Source organism: Lates calcarifer, linkage group LG13 (assembly GCF_001640805.2).
Source record: "Lates calcarifer isolate ASB-BC8 linkage group LG13, TLL_Latcal_v3, whole genome shotgun sequence".
Lineage (NCBI taxonomy): Eukaryota > Metazoa > Chordata > Actinopteri > Centropomidae > Lates > Lates calcarifer.
The window spans coordinates 3,685,390-3,704,182 of record NC_066845.1 but is presented as its reverse complement, the minus strand read 5'-3'; the positions used below and the strand labels follow the sequence as shown (position 1 = coordinate 3,704,182).

Genomic DNA, 18,793 nt, shown 5'->3' with positions numbered 1-18,793 from the left:
CATGCTGGTGAGAACAATGTGCACAAGGTCAGTGGGTTTACCAGGTCACTGAAAGACAAACTATACAAGCCATAAAGACATGTAACTTTCCACTGATTGTATGTTCCCTCGTGCTCTTTATTCTGGTATCTATCTAACCTCCCTACCCAGTGTGTGTGTAGGCACAACAGTGTCACACCACTTCCGAGATGTCACATTGTGCACAAACAGGATGCCAATGATGGTATATATGCTATCTCATTTATTGTCTTCTTGATAATGTCAAAACTCCCCTGGACAGAAGAAATGAGTCAATCGTGTGTTGTGTTACTACAATATTAATAATCTTTGCCAGGTGCAAACAAATTCAGTCTCTCATAACCTGAACATGACTAGAAATAAAGTGTCTTATTATTTATCTGTAATGTAAAAACATTCATTAATATTAAAAATATCTTTTTCAAAGGAGGAGAGAGATGCTGTTCGTGATAGAGGAGCATCTAAAATACTTTGTCCTATTTTTAGCACAGGGCTGAGCAGCTATGTATAAATAGCCATACGCTTGTGAGAACATAGCAGAAGGTGCATGATACTGCCTATCGAGAGAGCACTAGGGTTCATATGATGGGATGATGCAGTGCAGCGTAAAATCCCATGCTGCTCACTCACTCTTATGGAAATGATTTCTACATGGACATCGGTGATGTCTGGAGGGCAGCTGTTGTTGCTGCATCTCAGGATATGTTGTGTCAGAATTATGAAATGCTGGGAGAACTTTGAGGAGGTGATGACATTCTGCTGTACCAGTCCTTGAGCGGACAGTCAGTTGTAAATCATGTGGGACTCAACAAAATATTAATGAACTTATAATTCCAAATAACATTAAGTCCTGCCTGCCTCTGATTTTTTTTAACCTACAGTCACAAAATATTATGTTTTGGAGGGATTCAGTCTGGCTTGTGACAAAACTACTTGCACATTAACATCACAGCTTATTGGCACAGCTTGGGGGGGTGACGTGATTCAAGCATTCTGAGTGTTGTGAAAGTTGCAGAGATCTGAACAACAGGATGGAAATGAGCCACATGTCCACCAATACATTAATTACATAATTTATTTGGAAGATATTGACAGTCTGATTGGTTATTCATTTCCTTTACATGGAAATACTTTGGTTCCCCACAACCCTGTAGATGATTTCTCTGGGGGGAAAGAGAGGAAAAGTCATGTGTTGGTTCATCACATCTGTTTGATATCTGTGCCAATTTGGAGACTTTCATCTTGACTTGCATGTTGTTGAACTATTGGCAGAAAAAAGAGCAAAGGGCAGACATTGTACAAAAGTAATCACGAGACAGACTATGCCAGACAGCATTGCTGGACTATAATGGTCATGATTGCAAGGTTTCTTACACACAGAAATGTTATTAATTATAAAAATGGGTCAAGTCAGACAGATCCCTAATCAGTTTTATTACTGCTAAAAGCTGAACCTTTACAGAGAGTGCAGCTGTCAGTATGTGATGGAAATTATTTACATGGTTATTTTACTAATCTAATTACAGCTCCCTTTAAAAGAAATAATTTGATGTTAATCATGAAGCAATAATAATTACAACTTTCCAGTCTGGGGTAATCACTTTGTTCAGGCAACGGCCTTCAATAGACCTAGATTCTGTTTTGAGATCAACATATTTTTCGCCTGATAGACTTCTTAGTGCAATTTGAATTTATGTCAACCCCTCCTTTTGTTCATGTTCTTTATCTGAACATCACAGTCACGCAAAATCTGTGGTTTTCTAATGAAGTTCAAGGACTTCCTAGAATCCGTCTGTTGGACTGACCTGATGTCAGACATTGGATGTTATATTTAATTCAAAGTAAAAGTTGCTTCTAATGCAGGGGGATTGTTATTCTTTCCATCCACAATTCTCAGCCAGCTGCCCAGTCTGACAGCCAGGTTGATTCTCCATTGTGCTGACCTGTCCTGAGTTTGCCCTACAAGGTCTGCCCAGCGAGACCCAACAATGAGGTACTGTGAAATATTAAAACAATCAAGTCGACCTGCGTGGGCTGCTCGGTGGGGAGAGCAGAAGGTGTGTAATTTAAATATTTCTATCAAGAGTGACCTTGTTCTTACTCATTCTTGAAGTTATTTGCAAAAACAGGTCAGGAATGAGCCATGAAGTCAAACCACAGGGTTTCATATGTGCTGGTGGGAACTGTTACTCACACACAACTTATAAATGCCCTGAAATTCTAAGGTTGTGCTTCATGTAAATCTGCTAAATCTTATCATCTGACATTTGACGCAACCAGACCTTACTTTTTTTGTAAGGGGTCACAAGCCAAAAAGGTTGGGAAACACTGGTATATTGTATACTAAAGTCAGGTTCCTCAAAATACAACAGTCTTACAATAAATTCTCCTTCAATAAGGTTTCAATGTCCAGTTTTTGTTGAATCTGTATTAATGAGGTGTTGTATGATCATTTTGCAGGATGTAGTCGGTGGTGTTGATATGATCGATACAGTTGAAACAACACCGCTTTAACACTGTTTCAACACAAACAGCATCTTCATGACTTTCATAAAAGTAGGATTTATTGCAGGACTGTTATAGTGGACTTATATTGCACTAGTTTTAGCTGAATATACCTGATAAACTGACAACTGAATGTATATTTACAGTCATGGAGCCCCATCAGGTGACAGGGAGCCATAACTACAAGGAGATTTTATTAATTTCTGTCCATAAATATGGAGAAGGAACAAAATCTGGTAAGTAGAAAAGATTTTTCTAAATTATTGATCAGGAAATTTTAGAAAATCTTCCGTTTATGGGGGGACTTTCAATACCTTGCATCCAGCCACCCATCAACATAGGCAACCTTCAAACCATAAATGAATCAGCAGCGCCACCGCGTGGACAGAGAAGCAGCACACCGGACAGTGACACAGCAGGAGGCGGAGGGGGGCAGCGAGCCAGACCGGATCCTTCATGAGGGAAGAGGCCAGGGACAGCCAGCCATCCCCGGCTTCTCTTCTCTTCACTAATATTATTCTGTATTGCAAGCCCCGGAGCCCGAGCAGGGGGCTGCGTTAGTGTTCGTAGGATGTCCCGTCATGAAGGTAAGACTACACCTGAACACAGAGGTGTGATCAAGTCAGTATTTGTGATAAAAAACGTTGACAGAGCACCGCCAGCTAACGTTAGCTAGCCGAGAATTTCTTGTTTTGCAGCTCATCCTTGCTAACGTTGGCTAGTGTTAGCAGCAAGGTTGCAGTGTAAGTTATTTTCGTGTTACGCATTACGGCGGCCACAAAATGTGTATCTGATACAACAGAACAACTTAGACCTTGCAGTTGGCGTGTACGTGTCAGAAAATGCACAACAGTCAGTGTTAGTTGACCAAAACAACGCTGACATATGAGCGGAAGAAGCTAGTCAACGGTAGCTGAGTGTGCCAGCTAGCCTGCCAGCTAACTGGTGATAGGTTATGTAGGCTTAACGTTAACCAGCTGGGGAGCAGGGGGAGTGCCGAGGACGAGAAACACAAGAGAGCAGCGGATCCCAGATGGCGTTGTGGGGGTCGAAGCATGTCATATTGTTAATGTTAACGTTAGCTAATATTAGCTCCCTTCCTGGTAGAAGTTGGCCTATGGATTCCACTTTCGCAAGCTAACATTTAGCAAACCAACATTCATCTCGTCCTTGTGGCCAACCTTGTTGGGCTTGAAGTTCGCTGTTAGTGTCAAGTAGACGCCGGTTTACATTGTCAACAGATGTTCCAGCTCACCAACCGGTGGAAAGTTGAGTTAGCTAAAGTCTACCACAGCTGACTAGCTTGTCAGCTAACAGTTAAGCTAACGGTAGCTGGTTTATTTGATAAATGGTTAGCCAACAGCGAAGGTTAGTCAGGCCTGAGCGGCCTTTATTTTCCATGCCTGTGTTGTGGTCAACTTTGCTGTCGGTAGTGATCAAGTTATTTATCTCTGAGATGTTAGATGACGTGGTTACCGTTGCCACTGTCATTAACGTTAATGTTAACAGTTAGTTGCCAGCCGCTGCACAGCAGGATCCGGTTGACTCTGAGCTTTTACAGCTTGCTAGCTGTGAGTGCAGATAAGAAGGAGTTTAGACAGCCTGGTGTCATACAACACACCGAGGCTGCACGACTGTCCTAGTCAATCAAGGCATGCCTGAACTGGAAAACAGGGGGTCCCTTTACCCCATGTAACACATTAGGTGAAACCTTTTATACATAGTTTTGGAATGAATTTAGTGAACAGGATGGCTTCATGAAAGAGCTGGGTGTTGTGAGTGTAGCTTTATTCAGAGGCAAATAAAGCCTAAAAGTCTGCTGGTCACCCCTGAGTTAGAGGACTGCTACACAGTGACAGACCTATAATACATGATGAGTGTTGTATTCCTGTAATAATTAATACACAGATTCATGCTTTATATGTGTCTTTTTTATTCTGCTAACTGTGAAGGCATTTCATTTGATAGCAATTTTCTTATTGCATTACAGTCAAACAGCAAAAAATGATACAGCAACACAAACCTCTGATGCACATTGTCAATGTCCTAACAAATTCACAAGATAAAAAATACAACCAAACTAACACACTCAAACTACAACAGAGTTAAACACTTGAGAATATATTTCAGTCCAGTACACTCCTACACCACCAACAGTTTAATTACCTTCTGTCACAGCATCAGTTACAGCTTAACATTACTGCACACAGATGTCCTATTTATTGCAGTACAGTAGTATCTTATTAGATTGTGTTATATTTTGCAGAGTTTCATGCACATGGTGCGCATAACCATGCTTAACCATGCGCACCATGTGCATAGCATATCTTTGAGAAACTTTCATCCAGTAGCGATCTGGGATGTTCCAACACAAAAATGTGGAGCATCCAGCTCAAAATAGAAAAATGCGAGGCAGCTGCATCATTTGTTCTGCCTTTAGCAGGAAATCCAGCTAGACTCTATATTCTTTTCTTCACCATTTGTCTTTTTGATTTCATCGTATTTGTATTTATGTAGGAACACTCTGTTAAAATTATCCTGTATTACTGTGTAATTCTTGAACAGGTTGAAGTTGAAGCTTTGTGTATCAAGTAAAACACATGGATCAATTAATTTATTGAATGTGAGAATATATTTTTCATTTACTGTTGAATTGGTTAGGACAACCCGAGTTGAAACATCTAATGTAATGCTTAATAAGAATACAGAAGACATAAACTGTCAGTTATTTGTTAATATGATTAATATTTTGGATAAAATACTCCTCAAAAATCTGAAATTATGAAACACTGTATTCTGAAATTAATTGCGCATAACCTGTTAAATATGTTATGTTGATCTACCCAAATTAAGTCAACATAAATATTCAACATCTAACTGCTCTGTTCTCCTTTCTCTTTTCACGCCTTATCTTCCTTCAGGCGTGAGCTGTGATGCATGTTTAAAAGGCAACTTCAGAGGTCGACGATACAAATGTTTAATTTGCTACGACTATGATCTGTGTGCATCCTGCTACGAGAGTGGCGCAACCACAACCAGACACACCACAGAGCATCCCATGCAGTGTATATTAACCCGGGTCGACTTTGGTAAGTACAGCTGATATTCACATCAGGCTAATTATAAGCAGAGGTGCCTATCTAGGTTGTGAAGATAAGGAGATAAGGCTGTTTGTTATTCAGTATTGATTCAGTATGATATTTGTTGTTGTGATTTAATAATGTTTTGTAACACTTTATCAGGATAGGCATATGTTGACAAAAAACTGACAACCTGGAGGGATAATGCAGAAGTTGAGCACAATGTATTAACATTTGCTGCATCTCTACAGTTCTATGATTAAACAAAAACCAAACACACAGAATCTATAAACTCATTCTCGTAGTGGTTTAGCACCTGACTGTCACTTGGAAGTCAGACATAGTCAACAGTGAACTATCAAAGAAAACAGTACGACTTTATCTTCATCTAAAGAGGGAGGAAGTGTGTGTACGTAAGTGATGTTGTGGGCAATAGACTGGTTGCAAGACTGTCGTGGCAGACTGACAAAAACAAAGGAGGAATGACTTTATAGAGAAATAATCTGGAATTTTTAGACTACATTTTCAAACTTTATAATGTAAAATGTAAACATGCAGGTCTCAGATGCCAGTAATGGCAATTCTTGTCATGTTGTTATTAGGATAAGCCCCTGATACTTACAGCCTCTGAAACCTCCCTTCAGTGGATTTAATAAGCCTGCAAGTAAAATGGTTACAGTTTAGGTTATCTTCTGCTGGCACTGGCTTTTGCTGTCTGGCAGAAGGGCTGCTCCCAACTGGCTTAGCAGTGATTGACTTGACCCAGACAGTCTGAGGAGTTTTTGTGAGTGTGTTATTAGGCTTTTGGGTTTGTTTTATCTCTGCATAGAAAAAATGTTGTGGCAGTGATGAGAATAAAAATATTCCAATCCTAGTTAGGCCATGTTTACTGTAAATTCAGTTTGGCAGTTAGGTGTGTTGTTGTCTCAAATGTAGAACAATATTTGTAAATTAAAAAAAAAATATTTTGCTTTTGAATGACCACTTCTAGTATTTTTTTTAATGCACTGATACTGTGAAATATGTTAGCATTCAACCTTTCACACATTGGAAATGCTGTTACAGTCTGTTGGAAATAAATACCAACTGTTGCTGAAAACACAGCAGAAGGTGCAAGCTCACATAGAAGAGCTTGATGGTTGTGGTTTTGTGTATTTTCAGTTGGCCTGTTCCACTAAATGAACCAACTGTTTTATGGTGGAGAATTACAAACACCTCAGTTTAATGGTAGAACAGAAAAACGTGGTATGCTCTTGCTTTAGATGGGCGTCTTGGTGATTTTAGGTGGTAGGTGATTTTATATGCAGGAGAGTAGGTAAAGTGTAATTACAAATTGACATCTTTAAATATCTTCACATTAACAATGACTGTGAAATGTGAAAAGGCTCATTCATATTGCACAGAACCAGACTCTGTAGATCCAATCAGCTCTATTGAGTATCTTTCAAGTTACTCTCTCAGTTGTATGCCCTGTGCCTCACCACTGTCATTAACCTTATCCCAACCCTATTAAAACAGAGCTATTAAGAAAGTGAAAATTGGATGTAGACTCGTCAGATGGACACATTATGATCTCTGTCAGCTGGATGTGCAGATGGGCAAATGTTTGCTAACACACTTGGTGTTATGGTGAATTTGTTGCTTGTTCCGACTGCCCCCAGGCGGTAAACAAATCACTTAATGCAGGTTTAAGTAAAGCTATCATCAGAGCCAAATGCTACACTGTCATTAATGGACTGTTGAAATGTTAGCTCTGTAGACAGCCCAGTCACAGGTGGTTTTCTGTGAGCAGGCTAGGAAATGTCTTGTAAACCATGTAATGTGGCAAAGCTAAAAAAATCTGTGGTTAACTAGGAGGTGTCTCTCACTGACTAAACCTGCCTGAACTGAACTGGTTTAATAATTAATCTTGTCCAAAAGGGGCTCCAACCTCCATCCTGGTAAAATATGCCTTTTGAAGCTTAAACTTTCTGTTACTATCAAGCTCCTTTCATCAGTATCACTGGCTCTTTGAGATTTTTGACATGGTTTTCATCATGTATGATTATGTGGCAGCTTTGTATGTATGTTGGACCTGGGTACGGGAAACACTGCAATCCCAGCAATATATTGAGACTGAATGCCTCTCGATTCTCCTCCAGACTTGTACTACGGTGGAGAAGCATTCTCGGTGGAGCAGCCCCAGGCCTTCACATGTCCCTACTGTGGTAGGATGGGCTACACAGAGATCTCCCTGCAGGAGCATGTGGCTGCAGAGCACACAGAGACCTCCACAGAAGTGGTAAGTTGATGCTGCAGCCTCAAACACAACCACCTATGACACCTTGACCAGATGTTTTCACAGATCTTAGCGCAGAAACACTGTGTTGACTTTCCTTGCATGCCTCAGAATTTTTTTCTCAAATACATACATCAGTGTCTGAGAATGTTCATCATGTAAAAGGAGGTTTTGAAAGTATGCTGCCGTATATTTACATCTTCTTCATTGTCTTGCTTGACAATGTCACAGTCAAAGCCTAGTTCTGATGTCAGTGTCTGACAGAGAGAGAAACTGAACTGCAAGTGATGTCAGGTAGACTCTATTTATAGATCACTGCTTTTCTCCTGACAGCAAGAAAACACTGGTTTGAACAGCTGAGAAATACTTTCTAGAACCTTAGACCATGTCCAGTTCACTTTCACAGCTGACCTTTTTTCCAGTGCATTTATTCTAGATTTTTTTTGTGTGTGATCCTTCCTCCCAGCCAATGTCTGATTGCCTTTCCTTTTAGAACCACACACTGATAACTTGCATGTTCTTCCAACTTGCTTGACAGTTGTTCAGACCATTAAAATGACAGATTGGAGACATAATGTCCCTATTCTGAAACTGTTTTTGGTTAGTCAAAGCATATCAATTTACCACAGCGTGACTAATAGTTCTGTCAAAGTTATTTAGTCAGTTTAGTTAAGTTACTTTGAAAGCATGACAGAATAAAATGTTGATGCTCAAACACCCAAACACACTTTTTGCTAACATATGGTACTATTAGCGAAATGTTTTTCTTTCCTACCTCAGTGGCTCTGAGTCATTGTCAGTTACAACTCACATTAGCTGACCTGAAGCTTTGTAGGAAAGGTGTTTTCAGTGAGCAACTAATCATGAGTGTCAGGGTAGCCAATTAATGCCCAAAATTGTACAATTTAGTTAAAAATTTAACTCCCACTGCAGTAGACAGGCAGCAAGTGCCTTATGAAAATCATAATGTAGTTCATGATCACAGATATTGTTTTGGTGTGTCACATTATGTTAGTCCACGGGGTATTATAGTAAATAATTGTTCTTTGAATGAAAAAATGGATGTTTAGCAAATGTGTGATCTCTCCCTATTTTGACAAAGGCCCTGGCATCAACGTGTATCTCCATGTGTCTTGAGTGACCACTTGTGATCGAATGTCAATTTTATTTGCTCTTTATGCAAATAAACACATATATAATTTCTGCTTGCAAAGACCAAATGTGTCATTGTTTTTCTACTAGCAGGAGGCAGCAATGCACTTCCCATGCCTAGTCTGCCAGAAATTAAAATAATACAGACGGGCTCTGTTCCTTAGTGTGCTCCAAGTGCTCAAGATGTTTGATGCACTCATAATATATCTCTATGGGATTTTTAAAAGCCAGCTTATGTGATTTTCAAATAACTATGCATTTCCACTTATGCAGAGGATGCCAGCTGAGTAGGTGGAGGTAAGTCCTTCACTGTGGCCCAGGGCTCATATGTGTACACACTGCTTAAAGAAGGTGGCCATATGCAGCCCAGACCACCTCCATATTTGGTCTGAGTGATTGGATCTCAATAGCATCCTCAATTTGTCTGAGGTGCATTCACATCTATACCTCAAGCTGTCCACTTGTGATCACCCAAGATGCATGTAAATGCCATGTATGAACAGGGCCTCAGTCAATACTGGTGATTAGTTGATTTTGACATTTGAAATGACACATTCATTTCAGCCTTTTAAGTACGAGAATGTAACAAAGGCACATGATGCTTTTCACAGTGTCCATGCTCCAACAGTACAGCTCATATGTCCTTCTGTTTGGCAGCTGACGATCAAGTCTTTGATGGGAGCTTTGGAGTGTCCTCCAACAAATTAACTTCTCAAAATGTCAAACATCTCACATCAATCCGTGCCTTCAACTTCACTTCCTATCATTTGGAGTTTTGACACACTCATCACAGAGCCAGAGCTTTCCTGAGATTGCATCTCTCTATGTTTAAACACAATATTTGTTCAGCAGATATTTACCAATCTCAGTGTTTGATAAGAGAGAGAGAACCAAGCACCAACTGGCAAATGTTGAATGTGCAGTGTTGATAATGACATGTACGCTCTCTCTTCCTGTCATCTAGATATGCCCAATATGTGCAGCACTGCCAGGTGGCGACCCAAATCATGTGACAGATGACTTCGCTGCTCATCTCACACTTGAACACAGAGCACCCAGAGACTTGATATCCTTTTCGAGTAGGAGTCCCACCTCCACAGACATGACCATAACCTGAGCTGAACCTGGCTGAATTTGTGTTTCAGTCTGTTGTGTAAAGACAAGCAGATATTTCAAGGCTTGTGTGTGGAAACTATTCAGATATTTATGCTTGAGCTACATGAGAGAGGTGATGCAGTTTGGGTCATCCAGAATGCTTTGTAGGTTTTATGATTGGCGCATCACGGGGGCATCTGTTCACTTGTTGACATTTTGCTAATGACATTAAAGCCTCCTGTGATAGTTTTCCAAATTGCCATGGTGGCTGAACATAAATGATGTAAAATATCAGAATATGTGCAGTAACCATTTCATAGCTGGTTTAAACTAAATTATGTGTCTTGTGCTATTGTAACACAATCAAGCAAGAGGGCTTTAGTCAGATTGATCAGTTGGTTACATGCTTTTTGCCACTCATTTGATGCATCCAAAGGTAATATGGAGGACAAGTGAATTCCACGTCACATGTTCCTTCAAACTTGCTTGTGTGGCCTTGTCCTTATTCTCCTCCTTTGAATGTGGCTCTTCAAAAAAGAGAGCCATGAGAGGTAGGGGTAAATTGTTGAGCATCACTAAACAGCAGATCAAATACAGTTTGGTGCTACTTTTCATGTTTTTGGCCTACTCCCAAGGTCATAAAGGTACCAATTGGATGTTTTGACCCCAAGTGCTACAACAATCAATGTCCCCCTGTTACCTTACATTAAAATGTTTCAGAACGTTTTGAGGTTCACAGATTTTAGATTTAGCAACAAGGGAACACTGGTATTGGATTGGTACTTAGTTTTAACAGATAGCCTGAGTTGAAGTATTCAAATCATTATCTAAATAATCTTTAATCTAATCTTTAATGGTTTACATTGTTTTTATTGTCTGCCAACTGGCATGCCACAAGCACTGCAGTGAGGTGACGCACATTTCTCCCAAATGCAGACGGCAGTAACAGTAGGGGGCACAAAAAGTAGTAATGTGCCAATTAAAGTGAAGACTGCAAACAATGTAAATAATGTAGGTGATAAAAACATGTGATATAGTTTGAATCAAGATAGTTGACAAAATTGAGAATATCTCAAGACGTTGTAAGGCAGTGAGCATTGGATTATGTTATTTATCAAACTGTGAAATGACATTATATGCTTTTGCCTGTCAAGAACAAGTTAGAATACTCTGTGTGAGTTGCACTCTGGGATAGACTCACAGGACTGATGACAGTAGTCTGGCAGACTATTTATAGAGTATTTGAATATGTGCTAGAGAGAAAACAAAAGATGCAAAAACATAGCTAAATGAAACACAGACAGAATGGGTGCATCTTAAGCTCCATGAGATAGGGCCATAGCTTTTGTTTGTGGTAGCACCCGGTGTGGTGCCTCATGTGTGTTCACAATGACCCGAGAGCACCATGCAAGTATGTTAGCAGCTGGTTCAAAGGGCCTGAGTGAAGTGAGCATTTAGGGGAGTGACAGTGACAGTTTATGTGCTGAAACTACAAGGGGATTAATACATTTTTTGATCAACAGAAAGTTAACTGTCAACAATTTTGATCACTTCATGATAATTTTACAAGCAAAAATTCCAAATGTTTGCTGGTTCCAGTTTCTTAAATGTGATATAAGATATACTGTATATCTATGGGATTTGGATTGTTTCTTGACATTACATTCATAAAAAGTGTAAGCAAAGAAGATAATGTCATTGCAGCACTATCATGCTCTTGATATGTTCCTTGACGGCAAGCTTCACGACGAGTCCAGCGGGGTGCGGCATGTGAGGAGGATGTTTCACCCTGGGCGCGGGCTGGGGGGTCCGCGAGCCCGCAGGTCTAACATGCACTTCACCAGCAGCACCACAGGGGGGCTCTCCACCAGTCAGAGCTCCTCACAGAGCTCCAGCTACAGCAGAGAGGCCATGGACCCCATAGCAGGTCAGTCACACAATGTTCACACAGGCACAGAGGAAAAGTCATGGTTACATGGTGAACCCGTGCTGACATATGAAACTGACACTACAGGGACATAGTTGCAGAACAAGAAGCTTTGGAGCCTTATGTAGGTCAGGCAAAAGAAAAACTATACTTGTTATTATTACTGCTAGGCAGAAAACAATTATTTTCTTGTTATTGTTAAATTCAGTATCACCCAGCTGCAGCTGCAGGAGGCCTGGCACACAAAACACTTCAAAAAAATCAGGCGTGTGGCACTCATATTTTTACACATTTGTAAGAAGTGAACAAGTTGTTTTAATATAAGTTTCTAACTCATACAGATAAATTACCTGCAGTAGCACTTATATTATATAGTACATGCCTGTAATGTGTGGCCAAAGTTGTTGCTGTAGCAATATCTTGTTTATTCTGTTCCCAATTTTAATCCGGTTCAGTGCTTGGCATTCGCCATGTCAGCTCCAGCTGTGACATAATGAGGGTCCCTGTTCAGTCTGCCTCACAAACAGAGCACCGGCCTCGTCTTAAATAACCTACGATACCTGCTGGTTGATTTTTAGCTTTCAAACCTCACTGCTGAGGGTCTTACCATACTGAGCATGTGTATCTTGTGTTGAAATACTGTATGCTTGATTGTAGATCAGAGGTTGTACAGCAGTCCTACTAGTCTATTCCTCAGGTTTTAGCAATCTGATAGCGTAGCTCATAATTGTTAGTTTTAGTGAAAAACAATGCAGATAATTTTACGTATTTACTTTTTACATTAAATTGACAAACTAATTTATTAAAACAGTTAGAATATTAGCATGCATGATCTGCTTAAAATTCATGCTCTCTTCTCCATCCTGTTCCTCCAGAGCTTCTTTCCCAGTTGTCGGGGGTGCGGCGTTCGGCGGGTGGCCAGCTCAGCTCGGGCCCCTCAGCCTCTCAGCTCCAGCAGCTTCAAATGCAACTCCAGTTGGAGCGCCAGCAGGCCCAGGCCGCGCGTCAGCAGCTGGAGACGGCCAGAAACGCCACCCGGGGCGGAGGTCGAGCCAATGCAATCCTCAATACCAATTCAGCCACCGCGAACCCCAACCCCAGCGCCAACCACAATACCAACCCCAGTCCCAACCCGGGCCCACCTGAGTCTAACACACAGCATACTGCACATAGCTCCCAGTTTCTACTCAGCAGGTGGGACTTGCATCTACTTTAAATGTTTTTACTTCTCCCTCCACTCAAACTAATGAAATTTTTCTAAGAAGAATTTCTATGTCCCTAAAAGATGTCTGAAGGGAAACTTTAAGCTGTTCTTTTTTTAATTCTCCACTTAATAATTCTCTCAGTTTTAATTTGCTTCTCTAATCTTTGTCTCACTTTTTTTCAATCACTCTCTGCAGGCTGAGCGAACCGCGGCTGTCGGAGGCAGAGCGGCAGGCGTGCGAGGCCCAGTGGGCCGACAGGAGCCTGTTTGTGACGGAGCTGCTGCTGTCCACACTGCTGCCTGACGAGGACGCCTCGGCCTCCTCCTCTGAGGACGAGGACGACTGTCACGGCTCGTTGCGGAATTTCGCTGACTTCGAGGCCATGGGCTGTGTTGAGGTCATGACCTTGGACGTGGCATTGGAGAACCTCAACCTCAAGGAGACGACCCCGGCCACCAAGACAACGAAAACAACGCCTAAAACGGCACCAACGAAGAAAGAGCCTCCCGCGCCGCCCCTTTGATGTCATGGCCACTCCCTCCCCTCAAACCACCATTGTAACTGGCTGACTGCTGAGTCAGTCCAACTGCCAATGGATGACGAAAAAGACTGCAGTTCTTTTTGGCTTTGTTTTATTTTTATTTTTTTCTCAGTGATTGTCATTTCAGCTCTGTCGCTCCCTACTCAACCCCATGTTTATTAAGTTGTGTACATTGAATAAAAGTAGTGAGACGAGAGAATGTGAAAGCAAGCAAGCGTGGTGGGTGCGTGAGAGAAAGAAAAATAACTATATAAATATATTATAGAAAAATCTATATGAAAGTTGATAATCAATTCCACATAACCCGTGTTTCCTCTAGCAGATGAGCAAAGCATAGTTAGCTGTTTTAAGAGACAAACACGTCACACACTCACCCTGGGAGAGGAGGCAGACAGAAACCTCTCCAGTAAAAACGCTGCTGTGTATTTATAGTTATTAATTAAAGAAGTGCTTGGATGGTTTACCACAACTTAAGCATGAGCTTAAAATCACCATGTGCCCATTTTTAACTGCACAGTCACCAGACGGGGAGGTCTTTCTCTTTTGTTCAGACACCTGAGTACCTGTAAATTAATGGTGCTGAGTGCCACATCACTGGCATTTCTGCACCACACACACACACACACACACACACACACAAACACAAACAGACTGAGGACCGTGTTTGGTTACAAGTTTCATGTCCAGTCTCAACCCCCTCCCCCTTATGTGACATCACCTGTTTTTGGGTCATGTGACCTTGCTTTATATTGACTGTGGGCACTTTGGTTTTGAATTGCATATCCAGTGTCCATTTGTGTACACTACAGATGCTCTACGTAAAGGCGATACACAACTTGGAGGCAAACAGAGATGAAACGATCTCTTCAATGTGACCATTTTCAGGCCTTTTCTAACATGGAAGAAACACAACAACCCTGGTCTTCATACGGTTGTTTCTCACCCCCCCCCCCCCCTTTCTCCTTTATGGAAGACCAGATGCTACTTTCTCAAGCTTCCCGTGATCTGAAATTAATCTTCTCTCCATTACTCATGAATGCAAAGATTACTCATCATGTGACTTGAAGGAGAGAATCCTGTATTGCTCTTTCCATTAGTTTCTCTCAGTCAAAAAAAAGATCTTTGTATGCCTCCACTGCTACCTGAAGAAATGCAATGTATGTTTTTGGCTCAGTGAACAAGCCAAATCACAGGGTAACCCTTTCAGTTTGGAGGACAATAAAAATGTTTTGGATGGAAATTAACTAACCCAATTCTGCTCTCTGGTTTGTGTTTTTACTTTCTTTTTTTTCTCTCATTTGCTAACTTCCTGGCAAGCATGTACAGCATATGGTAAAAAATAAACACCTATCTTACAGGTCAAGTTCAATCTCAGGTAGTCTTGTCATCTCCTGATGCATGTCCTCATTCACAGCAGCAGTGCAAGGTGACATTAACATGCTAAACTAAAGTAAATAAAGGTGATATTTAAGTGGGCTGAAATAGAGGATAACAGGAGACTTCGGACCAAAACAAACATGCAGTATCTCACTTAAGCTTTTTAAAAAAGCTTATTTCAGCAATTTCAGCATCACACCCTTATAACATTACTGGACTCATAATGGACAGTTAAATCACGTGTCAAAATCCAAGGATGAGATTTTAGTCTGCAATCACCTTTAACAAGTAGCAGCCAGCGGTACAGCAAATACATATTGGATATTTTTTGCCCTGGGTTTTGCCTCTTTTTTTGACAGGGAATGGAGGAGGAAGTATTCAGTTTATCCTCAACAAATATGCCACTAATTATGTCTGTCATTGAATATATTACATCAGTAAGAGTATCTAAGTATAATAAAGAAAATAAACCCAGCTGTGTTATTCCTTATAAGATACACGATGACTCACGCTGAAAAATCAAAAGCGGTATATTTGGTATGTCTCACTGGGGACATTTAGTTATTTATGCAAATCAGATCAGTCAGTCAGTCACATCTTGCACACTACATAAAAAGGCATAAACGGTGCAAAAATAGCTATATCTTTGCCATCCAAACAGTGAATGCAGTCTGCCATAGCTGGATCATGGAAACAAACCATGTAGGGCCAAAGAATCTCAGATATTAGGGGGGAAAGTCCACAACATGCCTAGAATAATAATACTTCTTTTAGGTTTTGGGCATGCATGTACATTCTTGACCTTTTAACAAAGGAACAGAAGAAAAAGAGGGCCACTTACTTGCTTTGTGGACCTTAAAACCTCAGACTCATCTTTTTCCTCGGGTCTCTGGCACAGATCTTCTAAAATGGATCTGCAGGCATTCTTATGTGTCTGTCAGTATCACGCACACTGGCACAGGTGACCCTATGCGGGAAGCAAAGTGTTTTTAAGAAGCATGTAGTCCACATATAATAACATTAAGTCTGGATTTTGCACAGCACTCAGATGATTTTTGTAGCATGCCAAGAATGCAGTGCATAAGCTGCTAAATTTAGGTTTATTCAAACATCAGGAAAAGTAATTCAGAAATATTTTTTGATGGTAATGTGGGTATGATAGGCTATAATTCTCATGTGAATGGACTTAAAGGAGAGGCCACAGTTTGGACATGTTTTAACTAGAGAAACCTGTTTAGCAACATGCATGCTTGCTAAATGAAGTGGTTCAGATTTTCACTGCATGAGAAAATCAGTTTTAAATGGTTGCGACTGTCACTCAAACAGAAAGCATGATTTCCTACACAGATTTTTACTAATTTATATTGTGAAGTGAGGCTGTTTTTAAAAGTCACTGTTAAGTGGATATCCAGCCTAATCCCTGATGAGCCTTGTAATAGCGATCAGGAGCCACACTTTATCACAGCTAAAGGGTTTTCTGTTGTCGATTAAGATGAACACAAGAGCCACAAATAAAGACATAAAGATGAACAGATGCCTTTCACAAAGCAATGTCAATGTCAACAAAGTTTCTGTCAGTGAAACACTGCAAGCCCCTGACTGCAGGGAGATAATGGCTTCCATTTCTTCTTGTTTACTGATTTAACCAACATAAAATGGAAACCATTTATCCCACTGAATGTAAATGTGGTGACACTCGCTGTGCGCCAGCATCAGACCAACATTTTTCAGGGTTACTGTAGAGACCTCTTAAATTAAACCCAGCACAGACAGCCACAGTGCTGGGAACTTTAAATGCAATCTGTGCCAACTCACTGAATTATTATCTGAGCTCAGAACCCTAAATAACAGTGGCCTGAAAGGATCTGGCAGATTCTTTTCAGTCTTAAAGAGGTCGGTTGCTGTAGGAAACCAAATGAATGCAAAGTGGGTGGAAATGAGCAGACACACAACCACAACACTAAATGTTTTAGGGCACAAACTATTGCGGATATAGAGTTACAAAACCAAGTTAATATCAGATGTCATTAAAGTGTGGTGACCCTTTTTCAAAAAACACAATATTTCAGAAAACACAAAAAACATTACAACAATTCAGAAAGCATAACATTTCAAATACAACACTTTTTTAGTGATATTGAATAGCTGCTCCGGAAGTGATTCGGTAAATGGGAAGAGATTTCACAAGGCACACTTATGAGAAGCTTTCATTAAGTGTCAGCAAGGCATTTATTGAAAAACGCTGGCAAATGGTGGTGCTAATTAATTAGCTAGCTAGCTAACATGAACTCCGGATGTCCAATGTGTTGTCACTGTGCTAGCAAGAAGTGTGTGGTGCAAGCTGACCTGAAAAAAAAAACGTTTCTTTTCAGGTGTCCATAAAAGCCTTCGCAAACGTTGTAAGGACAAATATCACAACTGAGCGAACAACGACGGCTGTGTTACGTTAGCTGCAGCAAAGCTAACACGCAGAGTAGACAAAATGGTTTCTCGGAGCTAGCACAGTAGCGACAGACAGCAATATTCAGAGCCTCTCCTAGTCTACTTAACATTATGCTAAGAACAATAAAACAATACTGATGCACTGGCTCTGTGAAACACAGCAAAACTTATGTTACCCACCTATCAAGGAGAAACAGAGCAACCTCCTGCATGTGTTTTCAGGCCTCTCAGCTCCCGCAGGTCTCTCCACCACTGGAAAGCCACACCAGTGTTGACGCAGGTGTTCCCCCTAGCCTGATGGTAGCCTTTCTTTTTAAACGTATATTCCTCTGTCCGTTTCCTCTTAGGCTATTTGTCTGCTGTCACCCCGTCTCCGCTCTGTAGCATTGACGTGCACTAGAGTTTCCATGTTTTGCGCTCCCATTGCCCTCTTTATAGCCTCCCACCTCCTGTGCACGAGCACGAACGCCATGATTGGCTGGAATGGACCTCACCGATCCACTTCATTTCTACCCCAATTCAAGAGCCAGGTCAGTAGAAATACTGACTAGCTGACTATGGTGAGACATTCCCTTAATTTGAATAAAAGTGCATTAGATTATTTTTGGTAACCACACCTTTATGCACAGAATGCATGAATTTACTGGTAAAGGAACCTATAGATAGTAATTATAATACTATACTATATAGTATAAGCTGATTTTATGTTTATTTGAATTCTAATAGTTTAAACTGAATTATTTGGAATCATTTTACTATTTTGGGTTACTGTGATTTTGATATAATACTGTGGTTGTTGCCTTATATATTGTGCCTTGTCCTAAGCCAGATGACTTGGTAGTTACACCTAGTATTAGCACAGCCACTGAAAACCAGATGTTTCTTTATTCTTACGGATGAAAACCATCTGCTCTTTCTTAGAAACTGAAGGAGAGAGGACGAAGTCCAGAGATGATTGACAAAGATACACATATGGTGCAGAGGCCTTGTGGGAGCTCCATGAGTCAGCCAAGAACCCAGAGCCAGAGGACATCACTGAGATGTTAGATGATTGATAAGGTAAATGAATTGTATTAGTGTAGAGTAGTGTGTTTAGATCATAGTTGGATAAGGCAGGTGTAAGTCTGACAATAGATAATGTTAATTCTAAAGCAGTGGTGGAGGAAGTATTCA

At 40.7% G+C, this 18,793-nt stretch overlaps 1 protein-coding gene and 1 long non-coding RNA gene across 2 annotated transcripts; one reads left to right on the top strand and one right to left on the bottom strand.

Moving 5' to 3' along the window:
* Positions 1-2,937: 2,937 nt before the first annotated feature.
* On the top strand, positions 2,938-15,054 carry LOC108881248 (E3 ubiquitin-protein ligase KCMF1). The gene is made up of 7 exons (XM_018673119.2): positions 2,938-3,110; positions 5,445-5,612; positions 7,745-7,884; positions 9,998-10,099; positions 11,875-12,055; positions 12,931-13,249; positions 13,456-15,054. The coding sequence occupies exons 1-7, from the start codon at positions 3,095-3,097 to the stop codon at positions 13,781-13,783; spliced, it is 1,254 nt and encodes a 417-aa protein (XP_018528635.1). The 5' UTR covers positions 2,938-3,094; the 3' UTR covers positions 13,784-15,054.
* On the bottom strand, positions 14,725-18,445 carry LOC108881480 (uncharacterized). The gene is made up of 2 exons (XR_007814481.1): positions 17,801-18,445; positions 14,725-16,145 (listed from the first exon to the last, which is right to left on the bottom strand). It is a non-coding gene; the product is annotated as an uncharacterized LOC108881480 (long non-coding RNA).
* Positions 18,446-18,793: the final 348 nt, after the last annotated feature.